Here is a 25,036-nt window from a genome sequence, read left to right as displayed (position 1 = left end):
TCAAAACTGTGCTAACGCTGCAGTTATCTGCTCGAGACAATCGCACAACATTTGCCACCGACTTCACACCTTTGCTTCTTTCTGCCATTAAAACGGAGAGTGCGATCTTACATCTTTACATCTTACATTTAGCAAAGAGGCGGAAAGAGGTTGAACCACAATCAAATCACATATTCACCATCATTTACATTTCACTTGAACCTGGCATAGTGTCTCTAGTGTGTCCTTTCTTATAGCTGCTGCTCTTCTTCACCATCCTCCTCCTCCTCACACGTGCAGCTGTAGCTAAAGGGGATTATTTTTAGTATTTGCACATATTCAGCTTGGATTAAGCAAGTATGTATGGTGGCTAAGTACAACATTTTGCCCTTTACAAGACACTCGAGAGCACGGTGCGAATACAAACCTGATTCTGTGCTGGTTTTCCTGTTTCTCCTCCGGCTCAAATTGTATTCAACATTAAGAGCAATGGAAAACTGGTAAAAAGTCGTATGAGCAAATGCAAAATGTTGACAGAATATGTTCAAATCTTCACATATTTCAATCCACAAACCTCACAAAAACCTCATGAAAAGATTTGTACGTTTATTTTCTGTTCACATTTACATCTTTTTTTTAAACAAATAATGAGAACGCGTACAAAAACCTTAACTTGCAGCTACATCCGCTGATGATTCATACACTATCACATTAAATTAGTCACAACATGACGCACGTTGTCAAATTAAATCCTGAAACACGACATTTAATTACACATGGAAGGAAGAGAAATGACTAGAACAGAACGTCACAGACTCAAACAAAAGCGGCTCTTTTCATTTTGAACAACCAAAATGGCCCATTGCTTAGAATCAATGTGTTAAAAGTGTCGTAATGTGTGTCCAAACCCCAGGTGAAATCTAACCCGCTGTAAACACTGTGGGATAATTTTATTCTGGCTATTAAGAGTAGACGGATCAATATTGGGCCAGACATTCTCCACCAATTACTCACAGCTATTTTCAACACCACAGACACATGCGCCTATAGAATCATGTAAGCTACTGTATGTTATGCACCTGCAGACATAGGTATAGCAAAGGACACTATCAAGCACAATTGACTCACTTTCATGTCGCGATGTACCGGTAGTGCTAGTGTCTGATTCACTTTCCTTTTATGTGAAGAGCGTTTTGAAGAGTTGAGTAGCTGCAGCTGAAAGGAGAGATTTTGTAAAGCCTGGTCCTTGCAGGAGAAAATCACACTGTCAAACGCACTTGGCTCTTCCGTATGGGTTTAATTATATTGGTATTGATGGAAAATATGCAACAGCTACAAGCAACTCGCCTTTGTATAGTCTCATCTCCTCTCCTCTCCTCTCCTCCCCTCCCCTCCCCTCAGCTCCTATCCTATACTTATTTTATTTTTATTTTTATTTCTATTCTATTTTATTTTATTTTATTCTATTCTATTCTATTCTATTCTATTCTATTCTATTCTATTCTATTTTATTTTATTCTATTTTATTTTATTCTATTTTATTCTATTTTATTCTATTTTATTCTATTTTATTCTATTTTATTCTATTTTATTCTATTTTATTTTATTTTATTCTATTTTATTTTATTCTATTCTATTTTTTTATGGTAAGATGGAAAGTGTGATAATACAGTGCTAAATGTTTGAGCTAACAAAAAGTATGGTAAAGCTATAGACTATTGTAAACTTCATCATGGCTGGAGTAATATTGTATGTTCATTGTGTGGGTTTTGTAAGTCAAGGCCGTGTTCTCGGAGCAGACTCGACATGTTCATAGTAATGTTGAAGCAAGTACATGACACAATACTAACCAGGGATCTCACGACATCAAATGTTAATGTTACGATTGTTACGGTGAGAAAAAACACCACAATTTAACGATTATTTATGATTACTGAGATCGTGACCAAACAACAGTGAAACTCTCATTTTCTAACACTGTTCCTCAAGTTTGAATCCAACTTTACAAACTCAAACTTTCTGAATGATGAAAAATAGCCAGATACAAAAGGTATTTACTTTAAGATGCAATTTGCTGGACTAAAGAGTGAATTAGAAAGACTTAATTACAATTTTTTGTTGTTGTTCTAAAACCCGATTGACGATTAATCTAATAATCTCGACATCCATAATGTAACAATTTATGGTGTTTTTTTAACACCTAATTGAGCAAAACCAACATAAAATGGTATATCTTGAATGTTTCTTTCTACAACTACTCAAATCAGGATAATTTCTACTGCACTCGCATTAGTGAAAATATCCTTTAGCTCTTTGATGGACTTTAGCTGAGATGTAGTGCTCAGGCCGGCTTCAGTGGCTTCAGTGGCTGCAGGACGTGGCTTATGTAAGTTGTCCTTTAGCGCTTCTCCACAGGCTTCATTGTGCGCTCACATGCACTGGTCACACTATACTTTATCATTACGCCTTCAAACAGGAAACACTTCACACCCAAACTCATTACCGTGTCGTTACAGACACTTTGCATCACTCCCTTCACTAAGCATCTGACATAAATCTCCCTGCTTTGTGCCGTCACTTTAAATTAGCCGTCTGGTCTTCTGATGGATTTGTTTTCTTATGAAGATCTAACATTTCAAACAGTGACAGTGAAGACAGCCTCTTCCTCCTCTTCCTCATCCTAAGCCCTGCTCACTCACCCGTGGTATTTTTAGATTCAGTCTGGCTCGCCGCTTCTCTGCACTGCTCAGGTTTCTGCCAACATAAATATACAGGCAAAAAAAGTGCACATTTTGTCACATTTTAACATAATGTGGGTTACGTAATAAGTGCTGGGTGTACAGACTCGGCAGGCTCTGGAGGAAACTTGTAAACGGCGCAATGTGAAGTTTATGTTGTATGTTTATGTTCAGGTGGAATATTATATCAAGGGGAAAGTTTTCTGCCGGCTTTGTACATAAACACAAAGGATATTCACTGAAAAGATCTCAACCTTCTCCACAGCAGACAATGACGTTCAGGGTTTTCACATTGAAAAGCTGAACACAAATGTGCTTCTTCAGTGAGTTTTACTTCAGTCAAGTGGCAGATCTTGACAGTTCATAACAAAATAAAGGTGTTCATGTGTTTTTATTCTTATAGTCGGTGCAGATTTTGGGCAGTCTGGATCTATCAAATGGCCAGAAACAGTTATTAAACCTTTTAATTTTACATTTGTTTGCATTAGCGACACATTGATGGGCTTTGGACATTGTTTAAATGTGATTAATTATGTTTACAATATTCTTTTTTACTTTATTTTCCCCCAAGAATTCTTTTTTTGGCCAAATGGATGTAACTCTGAACCAAAATCAGCTCAATAGTGAGGGCTAATGCTTTAGTGAAGGTTTGCAGAATTGTTATGGACATTTGTATTTAGTGTTGACTGTGTAGGACATGAGCACTCCCACATGAAGCTGCTCTGAGTGAAACAGTAACCATTTTCCAATTTGAGTGGGCTCTAAACACACATTAACCAATTTTGTTAACTACACTCGTAACCAGGCAACTAGGATTGAACAGCCTACAACAAAGAGAAAACATTGTCACTTAACTTCCATCTTTACCCGTCTTGTGCAAGTCTTTTACACATTAAGTAAAGTCAAAACTGAAATATCAGCAAATGATTGACAGCAGCTTCTTCTCTTGCCTCGTCTTTCACGAGTTGCAACTTGGCACAGTGACTCTTTCCTTTTATTCTCACACCAAATAACTTTCTGTCCTCCTTCTGAACAGTCAAAATCTCCTTTCTCTGGACTTCCTGCTCAGCAACTCAACTCTTCCTGTCAAAGTACTGACTTCTCATCCTCTGCACGTGTCCGAACCCTGTCGTCGTCGCTCTCGTTCATAAACTGTCCATTCTCATCACTCGTTTAGAATCATCTACGAAATGTTCCCTTCTCCTCTGACTCCTGTCAACCACAATCGCCAAACCTACAACCGCAAAGCACCGTCTCGCAATCGTCAGTGTCATGAGATGTTGCCGTGATGTGTCGTGACAGCTGATAAACACAGGTTCTTGCAGTCCAGTTTCATCAGGACAGTATCCCAGGTGTGGGGGAATGAAAAAGCCCCCTCGCCCCGGTTTACAGTCCTGTGGGCAAGTTCCTGTGTTTCAATTGCCTCCTGCAGCGACCATGTTTGGTCAAAAGGGCAAAGCTGTGCACGACAACAAAACAAAGCCGAACAAGAACAACTCAAATCTACCATTTCTGATCGTTGTGAAAGAGAGAACCACATTTTGGATTGGGATGGAGCGAATATCATCGGGACAGAAGACGACAAACAAAACGGACATCATGGCTGGATTAAGGAGGCAGCTGACGTACAGAAACATGCCCACGGGACTATAAACCGAGACACGGGGGTCTTTCTACTCTCACACGCCTGGGATACTGTCCTGAAGAGGTCGGACTGCAGATGGCGCTGTTGTCCTGCCTCTAACGGTTGCAAGACTACGTAACAGCACATGACACAGCAACAACAACACTTGACACTCTGAGGAAGAATGTGAGTTGAAACTGTCAGATACAAACAAACAAACAAACAAACCTCACTGAACTATAAAAAAGCACAGATTGTTGACATGCACATAATACATCACACAACCACATTCAGCATCACTTAATGGATCATTCCTTCCATAAACCGCTGACATAAACACAGCTTGTGCATCATATACACATTGTAACACGTGAGGTGAAGGGCCCTCCAGAGCGCAGTGAGAGATGGAGCCATTATATGTTGGAGAGTTGAAGGTCACCTGGGCAGAGAGTGGCAGGAGGCCGTCTCAGGCAGAGCATGTGACCGTGGTGTGTGAAGCCTCCAGCTGACCGATGCTCACGTTACACTGTACATCAGTGTTAGAGAAGGTCACACGCTCCACTGAACGTTTACTGTACGGCTGCAGTCGCACACACACACACACACACACACATGAGGCTGATGAGTGTGTAAAGAAGTGCACTGGAAAACGTAAATGTTGTGTTCAAATTGGTTTTATAATGTTATTTATAGTAATTTAATCAACACTATCCCGAATGTCATTGTCCATGTTTGACAATGTCACAGAACCTGATCCTGAAAGCAAAGCAGATGGTTTTGTGATGTTTCTCTTCTAAGATTATGCCACTCAACTTCATCTGTCTTTTCATCTCTTTCGCGTGCTCACTTGCTTTTCTTTATTTCAATTACAGCTGTGCAGAAATATCTCGCCTTATTGGACAGTTTACAACATAACTTTTTTCATTTTTATTTTTAAACTTTTAAATTTTTTTTCAATTCAATACATTTTTGTAACGGCCAAAATCACAACAGCAGTTACCTCGATGGGCAATAATAACAGAATATATATATACATCATTAAAAAAATATGCTTGATATTCAAATGAAACATTTCTTTCATGATATTATCTAAATGTGTGATCTGTGATATATGGCCCAGCTCCACTTGAAAACCATGCATCGTACTGTGAGTGCACTGACCATCTGTTTGTCGCCATAGAGACAGCTGTTTGATGCTACACTGTAAAACATTAGAGGCAACGCACACATATTTTCATGGAGACAAGCAGAAAAGTGATGTAGTGCACCTTTAAAAAGAAGTTACCAGTCCAATAATCCGAGTTGACATATTCACTCTTTGGCAACACCTTTGAGCGTCCTTTTTGAGGTCACCACGGCAACTCATTTGCATTCACGCTGTGGCTCATCTATTCATTTGCATATTGACCAAGGTTGTACACCAGATGCCCAACCACATTGTTATCACTCCCATTTCTGACCAACCAAAATGCATTCATTCAGTGTTTAATAATAATAAACACTAAATACGCCAGCAGTATATTCATTTTTGTAAATAAGCAGAGCAGATAAGAAGTTATGGCTTTAGTTTAAATAGCTTCCGCAATAAAGCTGTAAATTGAGAGCCAGCGTTGCCTCGAAGCGGCGTCTGCAGCTGCATCTTTAGCGTGTTTGTGTGTCTAAACGTTGTGAGTGAATAGCCTAAAGCTGCCGACTCGTGAGCGCTGAGCTGATACATCATTATATTTTTAGCTAGCTTTGTGCTTCCCTCTGCCAGCTGAGCTCAAAACATGTCCTACTCCGAGGCATCTGGCCTTTCCTGACGCTTGTATTCAAGTGTACGTCGCAAACGCACGGCAGACAGGTTCACACGAGCATCTGCGTGGAAACGTCACATGAGAATCTGCAGGTCAGAGGACACGTGGTGTGTGGGGGTTTTAGACTGTGTCTCTGGAGGCCGTTTGACACGAGCAGAGCGCACAGTGTCAAAAGTAATACATGGAGAAATCGTCTCCTGGCGCCCGAGCGTCTTGTCCAACGTTCCATTTCGCACAATCTGTTCGGCAGCGTTTTTGAGACGTTTGCCAACAGCTGCCCACAGGAACAAGCTTCAGTTCTGCAGAAAGTTTGACTGACGTCCTCTGCCTGGTAACGAATGTGTCAAGTGTAGATTAAGTGGGTTTAAAAGTCCAGTGAGTCTTTGGAACGTTTTGAGGACATTTTGAATTTGAAGAGCTTGTTTGGATTGTTTTATTTGGTAAAATATGCCACGAAGTAACATTGAGAGTTTGATGATATTGTCAGGTTTGGATTTTATTTGGAAATGATGTGGTTTGGATTTGACGAATCTTCAGGGATTTTCGTATGTTGGATCAAAGTTTGACCTTCAGCTAAACAGGAAAATCAGAGGCAGTTAGTTTTAGCTGTCACTCTAGCATTTACCCTTGAACTAGAAGATCACCTGTTCAACTTTGCCTTTGTGAAGGAGTGTGTGCTCTTTCTGCTTTCAGTCTAAATATAGTACATACTTCTGGCTGCAGGGAAGAAACGAATGGAAAATCACATTTGGACTTGACTAATTACAATTTTGATAGACTTTCGACCAGACTCCATAATTAGGACTATACTAAGGCTTCTTCTCTGTGTCTTATTTGTTGTTTTTGGCTTGAAAGAATCCTTCATCGTTGCTTTGGACTGAGACATGTGGAAATGGTTAAACCAGTAAAAACCTTGTGACAGACGGAGCATGAGGAGGTGAGGAGGTTAATTGCTTGCCTTGTTGGGAGCTTTCCTCGTGCTGATAAGCCAAAAGAACGGCCTAAATCACTGCGCGTTAGTCACTCATTTGCAAATCTGGTGAACTTCACTTGGGAAAAGGCACATCCAGCCTGGAAAACCTGATCAACTGAAGGACATTTGCAGCCTCAGCATTAGTCTCTGGGATCAAATGGGACTAGTTTGGGCTCCACATTCACACGAGCTTTGATGCATTATGTAGGAATCCTCTGTTTTCTGCTCTCAGCACAAAACCGCCTTACATCATCACACCGGTGCATAACCTCAGCCCCAAATAGATGCTCCTTGTACAAAAAACGGCGGCGGAAAACAGATGAGGGAGACAGAGGAACGTGCATCGAAGCTTAACAGGAGAAACTCCAACAATGGAATACTCACAGCTTCAGTCGCGCTCTAACCTGGCTCAGGGCGGATTGATCTGTGTCTCATTCTAAACGGAGTTCTTCAATCAATCTGGGGAGGATTTCACCAAAAGCTTCACACTGTTTGACTGAAGCATCAGCAGAAGAAGCAGAAAAGTCTAAATTGTGTTAAATCCTCTTTCTCCTCCACCATTGTGTGCACGTTTGAGGAAAAAACACATAATCCATATTTACACTAAAATAGGCCATAAAGTACAGCCATGTTTGTTTTGGCATCCGTCTAAAACCACAGCGCTGCTCTGTGATTGGTTCCAGTCAAGCCTGCGGGCCCTAAATGTCGTGTGATTGGCTCGTTCATCACCAGTGCGGATGCAAACGAATCAGCGGGAGCCAAACAAGATGGATTCTCAAGAGAATTTCAAGGAAGCTCTTCACCTTTACTGCTCAGAACGCAAAATGCCTGAAAAGTGGCACATTTAAAGCACTTTTTTATATTGTAAAAGCTGCGACAAAGTTTTGTTTCCTGAAATATATTGGCTTCAGTTGTCAGTGTTTCAAGTTTTTATGACATTGGAGTGATATTTATTTCACAAGAACATTTCAAAATTATCACAGTTTCACAGCAGAAAATCCAAGTCGAGTGCAGGCGTATTACGGCTGGGAAATCACAACGTTTTCTAGTTAAAAAGTCACACAGAACCAAGAAATCCCAAAACCGCAGTTTAGGTTTACACATCTGTGCTTACAACAAATGTCTGACTCAAAGATACAATGTTTAAGTGGTTTAAGTGAGCCTGAGATAAAGTTACTGTTGTGAAAGCCTTTTCTGACATATTTTCTACTGTTGTCATGCAATTGAAATCTCAAACTTGATTACGATACTGTGGAAAAGGTTAGATACTGATTTCGACACCTCAATGATATAAAAAACTCTCAGAATGTAATGTTCAACACAAAAAAAAGCCATGAATGTCATATCACCCTGAGGTCCAATTATGTCCCATTTCTGTACTTATTTCAGTATCAATACTTCAATGCTTTTCACAGTATTTTTCAGTTTAAAAGACTTTACCTGCCTCACAAAGTACATAACACGCTGCCTTTGATCAATATTTCATACGTCCAAGAGCTGAGGTGAATGTTGGATCAGCGTGTGGCACACGTGAAGGTGTCTGACTGAACACAGGATTTAGTCTGGTTTAGTCTTATTTGAGCGGGAAAAGAAGAAGTATGGTACTGTTACAGTTGTTACAAATACAGGGGCAAACATTTACTCAAGTATTTAAAAGTACACATGTAGTGACAATAGTGAGTCCTTTCTGTCATTGAACTTCATGTTGATTTTTGAGTAATACCTTTTCATAAAACACTAATTGTATTTTGAGACACTTTTGTACAGAATTGAACCGCTAAAAGGCTGTTTCTGTTTATAATTATTCATTTGATTATTAACCAAATAATTTCAAAGATAAACCAGTCACACAGTGGATCTCACAGCAAAGTCTTCAAAAGATCAAGTTGATGCTATAAATGGAACATATCTTTAAAAAGGACAGAACTGTGTGAGTTCTACAGTACATAGAACTGTGTGAGATACAGTACATAGAACTGTGTGAGGTACAGTACATAGAACTGTGTGAGATACAGTACATAGAACTGTGTGAGTTCTACAGTACATAGAACTGTGTGAGATACAGTACATAGAACTGTGTGAGGTACAGTATATAGAACTACAGTACATAGAACTGTGTGAGATACAGTACATAGAACTGTGTGAGGTACAGTACATAGAACTGTGTGAGGTACAGTACATAGAACTGTGTGAGATACAGTACATAGAACTGAGTGAGGTACAGTATATAGAACTGAGTGAGATACAGTACATAGAACTGAGTGAGGTACAGTATATAGAACTACAATATATAGAACTGTGTGAGATACAGTACATAGAACTGTGTGAGATACAGTACATAGAACTGAGTGAGGTACAGTATATAGAACTACAATATATAGAACTGTGTGAGTTACAGTACATAGAACTGAGTGAGGTACAGTATATAGAACTACAATATATAGAACTGTGTGAGATACAGTACATAGAACTGTGTGAGGTACAGTACATAGAACTGTGTGAGATACAGTATATAGAACTACAGTACATAGAACTGTGTGAGTTCTACAGTATATAGAACTGTGTGAGATACAGTACATAGAACTACAGTACATGGAACTGTGTAAGGTACAGTATATAGAACTACACTATATAGAACTGTGTGAGATACAGTACATAGAACTGTGTGAGATACAGTACATAGAACTGTGTGAGGTACAGTATATAGAACTACAGTACATAGAACTGTGTGAGATACAGTACATAGAACTGTGTGAGGTACAGTACATAGAACTGTGTGAGATACAGTACATAGAACTGTGTGAGGTACAGTATATAGAACTACAGTACATAGAACTGTGTGAGATACAGTACATAGAACTGTGTGAGGTACAGTACATAGAACTGTGTGAGATACAGTACATAGAACTGTGTGAGATACAGTACATAGAACTGAGTGAGGTACAGTATATAGAACTACAATATATAGAACTGTGTGAGATACAGTACATAGAACTGAGTGAGGTACAGTATATAGAACTACAATATATAGAACTGTGTGAGATACAGTACATAGAACTGTGTGAGGTACAGTACATAGAACTGTGTGAGATACAGTATATAGAACTACAGTACATAGAACTGTGTGAGTTCTACAGTATATAGAACTGTGTGAGATACAGTACATAGAACTACAGTACATGGAACTGTGTAAGGTACAGTATATAGAACTACACTATATAGAACTGTGTGAGATACAGTACATAGAACTGTGTGAGGTACAGTACATAGAACTGTGTGAGATACAGTACATAGAACTGTGTGAGGTACAGTATATAGAACTACAGTACATAGAACTGTGTGAGATACAGTACATAGAACTGTGTGAGGTACAGTACATAGAACTGTGTGAGATACAGTACATAGAACTGAGTGAGGTACAGTATATAGAACTACAGTACATAGAACTGTGTGAGATACAGTACATAGAACTGTGTGAGGTACAGTATATAGAACTACAGTACATAGAACTGTGAGATACAGTACATAGAACTGTGTGAGATACAGTACATAGAACTGTGTGAGGTACAGTATATAGAACTACAGTACATAGAACTGTGAGATACAGTACATAGAGAGCATGCCTCGTAAGAGATGTAGTTCTTTATTTAGCGTCCTGGTTACTTGCACGGCTGGCTTCACTGACTGGGGATGTTTCCAGCGAGCGGAGGCCGCACAAATGGAGCTGTATGTGGGTTAAAAGGAAGTGGAGTGAGATAATGGGATGATTGTACGGATGTATGTCATTGCAGCGAGTTTCTAAACGACAAATACTACGACGCTCTTATGAGGGAGTGTGACATGTCTTTGTAAATATGGTCCAAACTGAAGTGCAGCACTGGATAAACAGACTTATTGTTCCAGTGAGTCAAATTCAGGCTTTGTGCTTCCAAATATAGACGCTTCAAAATAACACGTTGGGGACGATATGTTGTCTTTTTACAGGCTTTACAAAGGTTAACCAACTCTATTATCAAAGCATCTGACGCTACTGACATCGGATGCACATTTCAAGCCTAAATTTGTCGTACAAGTTAATCAATTCAACACGAGAGCTGCGTCTTTCCTGCTGAACATTGTGGTGTTTTTTCCTCAGCTGCACAGTCGCTCTCAGCAGCATCTCTTTGCTCCGTGTGGTGTCTCGTCACATTGTCTCACGTCTGTGTGCGCCGAGCGTGGCCTCCTCTTAAACTCTGCAGCAATTGTTAAAGGATCATCTTTTTCCAGAGGAGACAATGAAGCGTTTGGAAGCGCCAAAACCAAATCTCAATTGGAAAAGCCTCATGCAAACTGTACAGAAAGCTCATTCGCTAAACTATAACAATGTCTTTAAATCATGTGCCATCATCAAATATCTTTATAAGCTTTGGTTTATGTAGTCTTTCATCTTGAAGCAATGTAGCCACAGCTGCCTTGGGGGACAGACGGACAGAAGTGTGACTGTTTTATCCTTCAGTTGTCTTAAGTAAGGTCTATTTCAAAAGAAGGTTGAATTGCACTCCAACCATAAACATTGACATAGAAACACTTAAGTAAAGGTTTTATAGGACAATATACTGATACTGTTGTGACTGTTGTTTTGAAGATATGCGCAAATAGAATATCGAGTATGTCATTTATAGTAAAAAGAGCTGCAACAACAACAAAATGTTGATGTAAAAAATATTTCTGCACTTTTGTGGATAGTTTTTTACAGACATTTCAGATACTTAAACCTCGAGGTGGACGATCTGGCAACTAATCAATATCACAATATTCTTGGAGCCAGGTCACGATCATATTCATGGAAGGCAAGGCAAGTTTATTTGTTGAGCACATTTCATACACAAGGCAATTCAAAGTGCTTCACACAACAGGAAAATGCATCAAAATCAGAAAGAAATTACAGAAACAGAAATACAATAAAATTAACTAAATCAAAAAAATAAAAACACCTAGCCAAATCCAAATGTACACTCACTATATCAGAATCAGAATCAGAATCACTATATTAATATTGCTTTAAAGATGTAAATAAAGCGTGGCCTTTCCTGTTGAATAATGATAATAATAATATTTTTCTTGGCGTCTCCTTAATATCAGAATACTCTACTCAATATTGCCGCTTCTTTATACAGAAAAGTGTCTCTCAACCGAGAAATGCAATGACAGCAGCAGGGACCAAACCACTAACCTTCTCATTAAGGGGTGAACGTCTCTATCAACTGTAACTGCCGCCTTGTTTACCCCGTTCACTCATTAATCTACAGAAAAGTATCTCTAGCATTTAATTGGCCCATAAAGAGCGTTAGGAGAGGTTTATTTCTTGTTTTTCTGTAGAAACGGTTCTTGGCCAGTGGCACGACGGTACCTTCCTCCATCTGTTGTTTTGTCCAAGGATCTACTAATTGGGTGCACACAGTTACCTGGCTCACAGCACGGAATACCTGCCTCATAGAAACCAGCTTAAGCTCTGAAACACAACTCACCCTGAAGGAGAGAGTTTGAGACACATCCAACACTAAAAGCATCATCTAAAACAAGAGGACATGCGTGAGTAATATTCTTTTACTGTGGATAGTATTAGGGGCTGGATTCCTGTGCGCTCTGTGACCGTAGCCCTAATAAGAGGTCCTTTGGGGTGTTTTCCATCTCTGTGTGACCTGACTCCTTACATAAGCCAAAGGAGACTCAGAGGGAAAGTGCAAGCTTCATACAAAGACTATAAATTGCATAAAGAGGTCAGACTTCCACCATGGAGCCATTTGACTGTGGTAAAGGTAGAAACCTGACACTGGCTGGAGTTCTTAATAATGAAATACTGCAGTGGTAAGTCACGTGTTGAAGCCTGGAGTCAGAAGACAACGATGTGCCCTTTACTTTTCAACACAGACGCAACAACGAGAAACATTTGGACAATATAAAGTAGAAACGTTAATAATTCTTAGAAAATGTTAGAAAATGTCCAACTACTAGTCATTGATTGTACTCTGCAGTTATAAATGCACAGTTCTACGTCTACACAAAGCTGAAGACAACAAAAGAAGAAATGTACTTTTAAACACTGCTTTATAAACTGTAAATGCAACAACATAGTCCGGATCAATAAGTGAACTTAAATGGATTCGCTGATTTTCCACTCGTTACGTTTATAAACTATAATGTTCTGCCCATCGTTTATCAGATTTGACAACTGTGAATGCAGAAACGTCTCTCCGGGGTCCGAGTTCCAACCTCAGAAGACTGGAACGCTTGCCTGACCAGCCATTCCCAACATGTTTTGGCAAACTACTTCTCAAAACTGTGTGTGGGTTTTGGGGCTCGACCGCCGCGTTTCAATTTCTAGGGCGGAGTTTAGAGCAGAGACAGAACCAATCACATAAACCCAGAAGTGACGCAAAAAACGCGACACGCTTAGGCGGATGTTACGTAGCCCGTGTCAACAAGACGTGTTCCGCGTTATCTGTCCCCGAACGCAGAAAATGTCTCCTGAATCGCGATGACGCCCTTCGCATAACCACATCTAACGCACGTTCATCACGGCGAGTAGAGCGGACTTTCCTGATTGTTCAAACCGAAGCGAGAGCAGAAGTAAACACTCGGTCATGAGCCGGGTCACGAGCCGGGTCACGAGCCGGGTCACGAGCCGGGTCACGAGCCGGGTCACGAGCCGGGTCATGAGCCGGGTCACAAGCCGGGTCAAACCATCTTGAATGTTTTGAAACAGGGTTGAAAAGCGCTACTTCCGTGTCTCAGTGTGACTCTTTAAAACCTCCGCCCGGGATTGGATCGGTAAATGGATTACCGACGATTTCATTGGCTCTGACTCCGATTCCAGACCCTCACGCATTCAAACAGAATGTGGGCGGGGCTGGCAACTGGGACGCAGCATACAACACGTGAACTACAAACTCTAAAGGCAGAGGCTGTGAGTCGACTCTGTGGGTAGAATTCAGAGAACTCTAATTGGAGTTTCTCTGTTTCAGGCCGCTCCGCTGTCTGTACAGTACTGTCTTCCCCCCCGAGGAGTGAAAAGCGAGGCGAGACAGAGCACCTGCTGGAGTACATCACACAAGATCGGAAAAAGCAATTTACAAACCATCTGTGAAGCGGTCTCGGAATAAAATATCTCAGCCGTCAGATTAATTTAGCCTCTTTACATGAATATAGTGTTACATAATGATTGAGCAGTGCATCTCCGGAGTGAAATATACTGGAAGACAGTCTGTCATCTTTAGTCCCCTGCCTCGACATCATCCCTGGGCGAGTTCGAGTGGGCGATAGAAGTCATCTGACAGCTTAAATTTACTTCACCCCGAAAACAAAACAACTGCCATAAATCCCGTGGTACAATTATGCGGCTGTCACCATTGTACGGTTAATTATGATCATTATCCTCCTCGCGGATGTGTCCGAGAGCGCCGGCATCATCAGGATCACTTCTCGTTGGGGTAAACAGCAGGCATTACTGATTTCAAAAGCTTTTACAACTTCATCTGAATGGGACGAGTCAAAATACTGTGGAAGGAGATTTAGAGACGTGGAAAGAGCGTTGTGAGTCAGGAAAATGTTAATAGGTTCATAAATGCCTTTAGTTTAAGACTGAGCTAGCGACAAGTCTGATTTCTATGGTGGAATTGAACTAATCTAATGTATTTGTTGACCTGGATTATTGAAATTACTGAGTCAAACCACATAAAGTGTTGGGCAGAAGTTCTAATCGTGAAAACAAACAAGATATAAGTATTAAAAAATCATGCAGTTGTTTTTTGAAAGATACATGTACAAGTCTTGATATTAAATTATAAAGACAATGAAATTAAGGGTTGAATTGAATTGAAAATTTAAATTTGAATTATGTTTCACTAAAAATGTACTGCTAAATAGGTATTTTACATCGGACTAGATTAATTTCTGAATCATCATCAAAAACTAGATTGTGAACTCAGTCTCCTCTGGAACATAAGCAGCAGACTTACCCATAATGTAACGCTCATACTGTTTTACAATAACTAGTTGAGATTCGACCAATCATATGCAGCAGGACAAACTGTAATCGGATTTTCTTTGCTTTGGATTTTCACCATTAATTTTAAATACATTGGAAGTCCATTCCCAGAACAGCCGGACTTTTCCCTTCTGTCTCTGATGTGAGTGCACTCTGTGAACCACCAGCGCAGCCAATTAGTCTGCTCCCCGATACAGCACCGGCCTCCACAGCCTTTATTATTCCTATTCATTGTCCATACGTGTAGGTAATCTCCATCATTCTTATGCTGAAGCTGTTGTTCATTACCATTCGACTTCACTGTTCCTTCTCCATGTGTTTCTTCTTTCCTGTAGTTTTCCCAGAACTGAACATGTATTTGTACTGAGGTCCTGCCAGCGACACCTGTTCCACCAGGTGGGCTCAGCTTGACAACCAGAGGATAAGATGGGAATGGAAAGTAAACAGAGAGTGACGAAGGGGTAAAACGCACTGACGGATGAGAAGTGTGGAAAAATGTATTAAGTGGCAGAAATGTTCATTTGTACCAAAAACTGACAATTTCTCCATCTGCCCATTTTTGCAACAAAGAAACAGGAACATATCACATTGATATTGCTCTGTGCAGTTGTGCATCTTTATTTATTGCCCTCTGCAGAACTTTATGCAACTGCAAGTGTGCACGAGTTATGCAACCACAGGGTTCCACTTTACACCTGCAGCTTTTCCTTTAGCATCACATATGCACTTTATAATCATGAATTCTTCTTTGGAGAGTGCCCAGTAGCTGAAATGTGAGGACTGGTTTGAACTATTTTTTGATAACTAATAGACTAAGATACATATTTAAATGTAGATTCTTGTTTAAACATTTTTATAATTGTGTGCTACAAGTTGAAAAAGAGGTTTAACTTTAATAATAAATAATTGGCTGTTATACTCTAACACAGTAAATTATCTAGTTTACCCTTCAAGTACGCTGTAAAAACATATTTTTGCTACTAATTACTTAGTTTTTTAATCAGTCATTGCCCAAACAAAACTGCTACCTTCCCTTTCTTATTTGAAACACATGTGGGACATAGAATAAAACACATGGAGAAACCACACAAACATTTAACATAGTCCTAATCATGTAATCCGTTGTGAATGTCCCAATTGGTCCAAAGCGTGTGAAATTTGCCCATTTTCAAATTTAGTCCGAAAATAATTTCCTCCATTTCCCGAATGTCAATCATAATGTCGGTCCAGTCCTTATTGGTTGAATTGGTGATTATTGGTTGAATTTGTGTCATCCTTTTCTTTGTAATTACCTTTTCCAGCTGACAGAGTTCCATGTTCCAGAAGGATCCATTCACAGTGTCCGTGGCAGGAGTTTGGAGGCCCAGATACATAGTTTAGTCCAGTGGGAGATGCCAAAGATGATTCGCAGTGTTCCATTGATCTCAGTCCAATATTTCTGAGCAACAGGACCGTCCCTGAGCACATAGTAATAATTTGCCTCAGGGAAACCACATTTTCATCAGCACCTAGTATTTCCCTGTGAATAGTGAGCACTTTGGAAAGAATTCTGTTGGAAAAATGTAACACGTTTTTTATAACACCTTGTCAAACATGTGATTTTGTGGAGCCCCATGGTGAAGTACTTTCTCATTTTTCATCCGTCAAATGATTTGAATACAATTGCTAAAATGTTTTTTCAGATTGTTAATGTATTTATATAATTCCGATATTATTCCCCTTGAAAATTCTGATTTATATGCCTAAATAAAGATTTCAGTCAGAGACTTATAATGGTCAATACTAGTGTCTTGGTTATAATAACTGCTTATTAGTAACTACTTCAAAACGTTTTGTTTTTTTTTCAATTTGATGAATAAAAAAAATCCCTGACGAGATTCAACAATGGATTAAAAAAGGTAAATAGCCATATAAACACATTTTAAATTGTGCACATTAAAGTTTGCCATTTGGCTTTGAGTAAATGAAGATTGATATAATCCATTCCTTCACTTTGACACATTGTGTCATGGTTCAGACTCATCCTCAGAGATAATTAGCAGCTGTATTCAGAGGCCGACCCCTCGTCAGTCAAATCAAAGAGAGCGTGACCTCTATTTAAATGCTTCTTCTGCCTCTGTGTTTACATGCTTTACACCACTGTTTCATTCCACTAATGAGCCAGTTAACACCATCGTGTCATCACTTATGCATGCAGAGACACAGAGATGTTTGCTGAACACACAAACCGGGGAATAGACCCGGACTTGACAAACAGTGTCACTTACTGCGTTAAGGTTAATTCAAATTCAAGTTTGTTTGTTTACCTCGTGCATAGTTCATTTTGGCTCTGGGATTCATACTTCAACAGGAGCACTGCAGCTGAACTCTTCTAGGCCCCGCCCCCCATGATCCCCAACTGTTTCCTCGCTGTTGCTATGGAAATTATCACAGACAGCTCAGTTTATATAATTAAGCCAATCGGAGCCCAGTTGACGGACAGCCCTGCTGAACAAAGTTCTGCTCTGCTGATGCGTTTTGTTCTTCTGACTTATTGTGTTCTCAGCCCGAGGTGCACCAACAAACTTCTATCTTCTTATGAACTATGAATTGGCCTTTAGCGTCGACTGGTACTATGAATAAACATATGTCACTTACAATGTAACACAAGCAAAAGCTTAATCATTTCAAATTATTATATTTTACATTATATAGATTGCAATATTAAGGAAAATACTCTTATACAATATAATGTATAGTTTTTTTCAAGGCTTATAAATCTGAATTTTCAAGGGAAATAATATCTAAATGATATCAATGCATTGCTAATCTGGACAGCTGCTCTATGAAATATATTAAAAACACATGGGAAAGAGAAAGTAGCCTTGTTTTGACGGCTGAAGAGTGGGAAAATGTGTGTACATCCCAGTGACAAGTACTAAAGTAAAAGTTCTGTAACAAGTACTTGACATTGGATACTTTTACTTCATTAGATTTAAAGGCAGGAGACTAAAGATGACTTACACCTGTGCTTTCCATTTGAGTAACAAACTTCTTGATTACTTCTTCCATCATCGCTTATGAGTCAGATAACGCCAAAGACCTGTCTAAAGCTATTGAATTATTCTTTAGTTCGCGGAGTACAATTAGAGTCTATCCTACTTTATTCAAAGAGAAAATCAAGTTCCAATGACAGTAAATTCAAAGCGTATCTGACAGCACCAAAAGACAAATAAAGTACAAATTACCAATCAAACGCGACTTCACAAAATGATCTCGTAAAACCCGCTTCAGCACTTAGAAAGCTCATAAAACACACGCCAAGATAGCTTTCATTTGGGACTCAAACATTTGCTTTCCACTTCTTCGTAGATAAACTGTGCGCGTCTCCAGCCCTGAGAGACGGCGGCGCGCGCACAATATTTGAATAGTCCGGAGCCTTCCTCATTAAAGCGGCACAAAAGCCTCATCACATCTGAGGAGCTTTGATTTACATGCAATTAAAGTTTCATGTGGATAAACCGGGCGAACGGAGGGAAAGGCCGGGGGGACGAATGGAGAGGGGAGCAGATGCAGCCCAGCGCCGGAGAGGGAAGGGCGGAGGAGGCTGCAGGAGTGATGACACGGCACATCCATCTCGGTGGCAGGTGCCGGCTGCTGCTGCTGCTTCACAGAGAGGACAGAAACGGTGAGCGCGAGCAGCAGTTCGGAGCGGCGGAGCGATAACACACTCCCGAGCAAACATTTACAAAGCACTTCACACCGAGAATATGAGCGCTTTGTAGGAAGACGGTTCGATGCTGCTCCTGACTAAGGGACGTGTGCCTATTTTTAACGGCCGTTTTAAGTGCGGTTCTGTAACTCGTGATGTTAAGCGGCGTTTAAAGACAATTTGACCGTGATGATGTAGCTTGAGATGGCAAAGACAAGAAAACAACAGACCCAGAGTTAAACGAGGCATCGTTTCAGGACATTGGAAGTAAAGAGTTCACTAAACTAATTGATTTTCAAATAGGGCTGTGCAATTAGTCTTTTTTAAATTAAGGTCAACATTCAGTCATTTCTAATCATCAGTGCTATCTATACTTTGGGCTTTATATTCAAGGTTTGCAGCCAAGTTTGTGCTTTGGCGGTGAATTCAGACTTTGAAGGATTTAATTGGACTATTTTTGTGGTAAATGGCAATAATTAATGATATATATTGCTATTGTTCAAAAGTAAAAACTGAATGAAAGCCAAAATGTTTAATAAGACAAAATAACATTGAAAAACGTGATCACCAAGTCACTGTATCATTTTGAAAAAACTAAAAAAGAAAAAATATTACTACAACAAAATAACAATATTAGGAAATGTTTTAATGACTTTTAGAATGACGAACATAATAAATAAGGTGGTTGCAATAGAAAAATGAAAAGATGTTGGGGAGACCAGTTCTTGCACGGTGAGTAAAAGTGTAATCGCAGCCTGAAGCTACTTGGTATTTCCTCCATAGAGCGCTCTTATGAGAAGTATAATGTGATGAATGTGTTCTGACAAGGAACAAACCAGTCAAGTCTGAAACATGCAACCACAACTATAAGACACTTCTATCTGGAAAACTGAGTACTTTTACATGGCCAGAAATACATCAGATATAATAATCAGATGATCCAATAATTAGATCTGATTATTTGTGTTTCGTTACATTTGCATAATTTATCTAGTCAACACCTGCTGAGAAGAATCAGAAAGAAATCTGGTTTTATGTAAACACAGAAATAACCTAATGTTTGCTTCTAAAAGGACAGTTAAATATGAGCTGTTCTAGATAAAACAGTGGTTAATTACACTGTTAGTGTCATGTTTTATTCTGTTTTATTTTTTTATTCTATTTTACAGCTATTTAGCCACAAACTATATTTCCCCATCCATACAAATTAATTCATATTATGTCATTAGACGTTATCTCAATAAGCATGCTTCATAAATACTATAATAGATGACCAACTACCACTAGTCAATGATAAACATGTGGTATTTTATTTCCTTCTGGTTTTCTTAACACATTACCACTTCTCAATATGTGACCTGTTTTATGAAATTGAACTTTCTGAAGGATGAATTTGACATGAACTTTACATTTAGGTTTACTTTTCTGAGGAAAGGGTGAGCAGAAAGGACTTCATTTTGCTTCTAAAATTGAAGCTTTATTTTAATTGAAGGCAAGTTTTTTTCTAAAGTACAATTCGTACACAAGGCTCCACACAAACCCATTCAAGTCATAAAACAGATAAAGACATAAAAGAGAAGAGTGCAAATCAAATCCTTTCAGTCACAGGCACAGCTAAACAAAACTGTTTTAGCTTCGATTTGAACATTGCCAGAGTAGAAGCCTGTCTCACATCTTCAGGAAGACTGTTCCAGATTTTAGCTGCATAAAACTGAAACGCAGGTTACCCATGTTTAGTCCTGACTCTGGCACCAGCAGGAGGCCGGTCCATGTTTAGTCCTGACTCTGGCACCAGCAGGAGGCCGGCCCATGTTTAGTCCTAACTCTGGCACCAGCAGGAGGCCAGTCCATGTTTAGTCCTGACTCTGGCACCAGCAGGAGGCCGGTCCATGTTTAGTCCTGACTCTGGCACCAGCAGGAGGCCGGTCCATGTTTAGTCCTGACTCTGGGCACCAGCAGGAGGCCGGTCCATGTTTAGTCCTGACTCTGGGCACCAGCAGGAGGCCAGTCCATGTTTAGTTCTGACTCTGGGCACCAGCAGGAGGCCGGTCCATGTTTAGTTCTGACTCTGGGCACCAGCAGGAGGCCGGTCCATGTTTAGTTCTGACTTTGGGCACCAGCAGGAGGCCAGTCCATGTTTAGTCCTGACTCTGGCACCAGCAGGAGGCCGGTCCATGTTTAGTCCTGACTCTGGCACCAGCAGGAGGTCGGTCCCTGAGGTCCTCAGAGTCCGAGATGGTTCATATGGCACTAACATGCCCAAGATGTACTTTGGTGCTAGGCCATGGAGAGACTTGTACACAAGCAGAGCTGCTTTAAAGTCTATTCTATGAGCCACAGGGAGCCAGTGCAGAGACCTGAGAACAGGACTAATGTGATGGTACTTCCTGGTTCTAGTCAGGACCCGAGCAGCAGCGTTCTGGATGTACTGCAGCTGTTTTACAACTCGTTTGGAGAGGCCAGTGAGCAGGCCGTTACAGTAGTCTAATCTACTGGAGACAAACGCATGGATAAGTCTCTCCAAATCTAGTTTAGACACTATATTTTGGATGTTGGCAATGTTTTCGATTTGATGCTGCGTATCATCTGAACTAACGGCAGCATGTAGAGGTTGAACAGAAGGGGTCCCAGGATTGCCCCTTGGGGCACCCCACAGGTCAGGGGTATGTGGGACACGTTTACCAAGTACTTCCTATCCTCCAGATAGGACTTTAACCAAGGGCAGTGCCAGTGATGCCCACCCAGTCCTCTAGTCTCTGTAAGAGGATCTCATGATCAACAGTGTCAAAAGCAGCACTCAGATCTAATAGAATTAAGACTGAGGTTTTGCCCGTGTCAGTGTTCAGACGGATGTCATTTGTCACTTTGACAACAGCCGTCTCAGTGCTGTGATGAGGTCTAAAACCAGTTATTAAGAGGAAATCCGTGAGCTGTTGGTAAACAACCTTTTCAAGGACTTTTGCCCAAAATGGCAGATTAGAGATGGGCCGGTAAGTACTGCAGCATCAAGACTGCTCTTCTTTAGGAGAGGCTTTATGACTGCAGTTTTCAAAGCCCTCGGGAACGTTCCAGATTGAAGCAACATGCTAAATATGTGAGTGAGTGGTGCTACAAACTGTTATCATAGACAGGAATGATCTTTTTTTTCTTGTTTTTAGTCTTTACAATGATATTGTAAACTAAATAACCCGATGAACCTAATAATCTTGACATCCCTACCAGCAACACACAACCTATTCGGACAATATGTTGATTTATGATATGAAATCTATACCTCATCAGATACTAGAGAGATACTACCTCCAGCCACAAGAGTTCAGTATAGATCAATCTTACTTGGAGACATTACTGGAGACATTATTTCTTTACTTTTTAAGGGTCGTTCCAATGCAGTGGTTTAATGGTCCAATGTTCATCATCGTAATAAAGACTAGCGTTATCCTACAGGTTAGTATATACTTCTCGTAAAATACTTAACTGCCAGCACAATGTGACCTCTAAGTCTGTGATAGAACAAAATTCTACAGAAAAAAGCATTACCGGTAAGTTATCTAAACCAGGAAAACAACACAGCCAGTGAGCCGGTGAATTACATTCTGATGGAAATAGCTGGGGATGGTGGAATAATAATGGATGTAATAAAAGCAGTCTCATTTGCCCAGATGTGATCTCCTCTCCTCCTCAATAAAAGTGTATGTGTGTTCCCACTGAGCCGCCGTGAGTCAAAATGAGTCATATTATCTTATCAATCACCCACTTACAGTACAGCCGTCCTCTCGCAAAGATCTGTGTGGAGCTGGAGAGCGGTATGCAGTCCCACACAGTAAATATTCACAACACTGCCATCAAATGTAACCTGTATGATCCACCCACAAACAGCAAATACAGGAATCTGACAAAGAAAACAAAAAATACTGTTTTACTCGTCAACCAGAGCATTTTTGTCTGGATATAGGAGTTTAATGGTAAACTACGTGTCCCGCCTCAATGTTACATTTTATACGCAGTGTTGGGAAGTAGCTAACTATTCAGAATACTAATTTAGAGTAACTGTATTCCAGTACATTTACTCTTTCAGAATAAGTTACTTCCCTAAAATAAAATATATACACTGTGGTACTTGATCATGTGAGTGCATCTGCAATTTTTTCCTTCTTTAATTAACGATAGATTATTGCATCACAAACAGTGAACAGTGAAGCTGTTTTAAGTACATCAAGTTTTTGAGCTATAATATAATGCAGCTCAAATGTGATGAAAGATGGCGCCAGGAAAGCAGCAGATGATCATTGTGTGATCTTTTTTTAGTATTCAGCGTGGATGAATTCATGTTTTTGTTACATTGCTGTAACTGCTGCAACCAAATAATTTCCTGAAAAAGATGAATAAAGTATCTATCCAGGTAAAAGTATTCAAAGTATTCAGAACACAGTATATAGCGTGTATCAGAATATGATTTACAAAATGGATGTTTATGCAGCTATTTTGTATTTTGTAACATTTTCATAGTAGTCACAGCACTGTAGGCTATTTAATTTAGAATAATTAAACAAAATGCCATAGTGATTAAAAATAGTATATTATTTGAATGGAAAAAGTCACCAAAATGTCTATATATATCAAACAGGAAGTTGAAACCTCTGAATGCAGAACTAGAATTGTGTTAATCCACTTTAAGACTGCACTAACTCATAAAATGTGTCGACTCCGTACGACTTGTCAATCAAATGCATGCGCCACAGTTTCCATAGATCCTCAGCTGGTGCGGCTCAAGGGAATAATGTAAACACCATCACCCATGCACGCACCCTCTCACCCTCTCACCCACAAGCAGCATGAAGCCACGCAGAGGATTGACACTTTCACATTTTCAGCAGCATTGTCAAAGTTCCGCGGGCGCAGCGAGCCGAGCAACAGCGGTGCATTAATGGTGTATGTGCCGTGACTTACAAGAGTTCCTTTGGCTGCCATCGGTTGCTCCAGGAGACATGGACATCCCAGCAAAGGGCGCTGTATTTACCCCCGCACAGCCGCAGAAAGGGAGGGGACGGCTGTATAGGCACAAGCTTGGTGGTGTACTACGCTACCGAACTCCACAATCACCAGAGCAGCAGCAGCACCAGCAGACCTCCACCGCGCATCCTTTGCTCTCCTCCTCCTCCTCCTCCTCCTCCTCCTTGTGGGTGAGGGACGGCGGTGGCGGCGGCGGCGGCTGAGGCTCACTGGGACATGGCTGTGTAGATCCAGAAGGGAGAGGGGTCTATAATAAACAGCCCGTGCGTATGTAGTGCAGCTCGTATCCGCAAGTGCAAGTGTGAAGCGTGTGAAGGATGAGAGGGGAGAGAGGAGAGGAGAGAGAGAGAAGGGAGGGGTGAGAGAGAGAGGTGAGAGAGAGAGAGAGAGAGAGAGAGAGAGAGAGAGAAGGAAGGAAGGAAATGGGTGCACATGGTAGGAGCAGATTGGCCTGAAGCTACAGCAATACTACACATGCACATACTGCTCATGACTCAAGATGACGTGGCGGCGTTTGAAAGGAAATGTTATGTCAGGCAAACAGCACAGACAGGACAGAGGGAAAACGCACAGTAATGTTTGGCAGCCTGAGGGAGAGAGCTATGATAATGGGCTCATTAGCATGATGCTGTGAGGAGAGGCACACTACCACCTTGGCCTGTCTCCTCGAGTGTCCTTCACCAACTCCTCCCTTTGTTTCCTTGCCACAGACGTCCACGTTGCACAGAACAACTCAGCAGAATACTCACATTACGTCATTAGGAGGTTTTAGGAGATTTTTTTAGTATTTAGTATTGAACTTTAATATATAATGTAGATCATAATCTTACATTCCGTTCATTGTAAACAGATATATTGGTCTAAAACAGCTGAATGATAGATACAGGTTTATTGACTGCAGAGATGAGAAGCATGGCCTTTTCATAGTGGAATTTAATTTGTTATTTACACTAATTAGAATCCTACATAAACCACATGGATACTTAATTTTCAAATCATCACACTATCTACTTCAGGGATATGGGTGGGGATAAGGGGTAGGTGAAAACAAAGAGCACTCGGGCTTCAGTTGCAGCACAGCAGAGGATTACGGAAACATGCAGCGATCAATCACAACACAACTTTGAGTAAACTAATGATGAGGAAACACTGTTGCAACAAGGTTTAAAGTGCATTCAAGTGGACTTTGCGTAACA

The 25,036-nt window shown here is 40.4% G+C and overlaps 1 protein-coding gene across 2 annotated transcripts in view; it reads right to left on the bottom strand.

The window, feature by feature from the left end:
- The window catches only part of dtnbp1b (dystrobrevin binding protein 1b), a 29,615-nt gene extending 5,614 nt beyond the window's left edge, over positions 1–24,001 (bottom strand). For both annotated transcript variants that reach the window (XM_072447833.1, XM_072447834.1), the window contains exon 1: positions 23,778–24,001. In XM_072447833.1, the coding sequence (XP_072303934.1) occupies positions 23,778–23,823 (46 nt within the window). In that variant the 5' untranslated portion in view covers positions 23,824–24,001. The remainder of the gene's footprint in view (positions 1–23,777) is intronic.
- Positions 24,002–25,036: the final 1,035 nt, after the last annotated feature.

Source organism: Eucyclogobius newberryi, unplaced genomic scaffold (genome assembly GCF_026437365.1).
Source record: "Eucyclogobius newberryi isolate DKJ021-1_F unplaced genomic scaffold, fEucNew1.0.hap1 SCAF_16, whole genome shotgun sequence".
Taxonomy (NCBI): Eukaryota; Metazoa; Chordata; class Actinopteri; order Gobiiformes; family Gobiidae; genus Eucyclogobius; species Eucyclogobius newberryi.
This window is presented reverse-complemented; position numbering and strand designations above follow the sequence as displayed.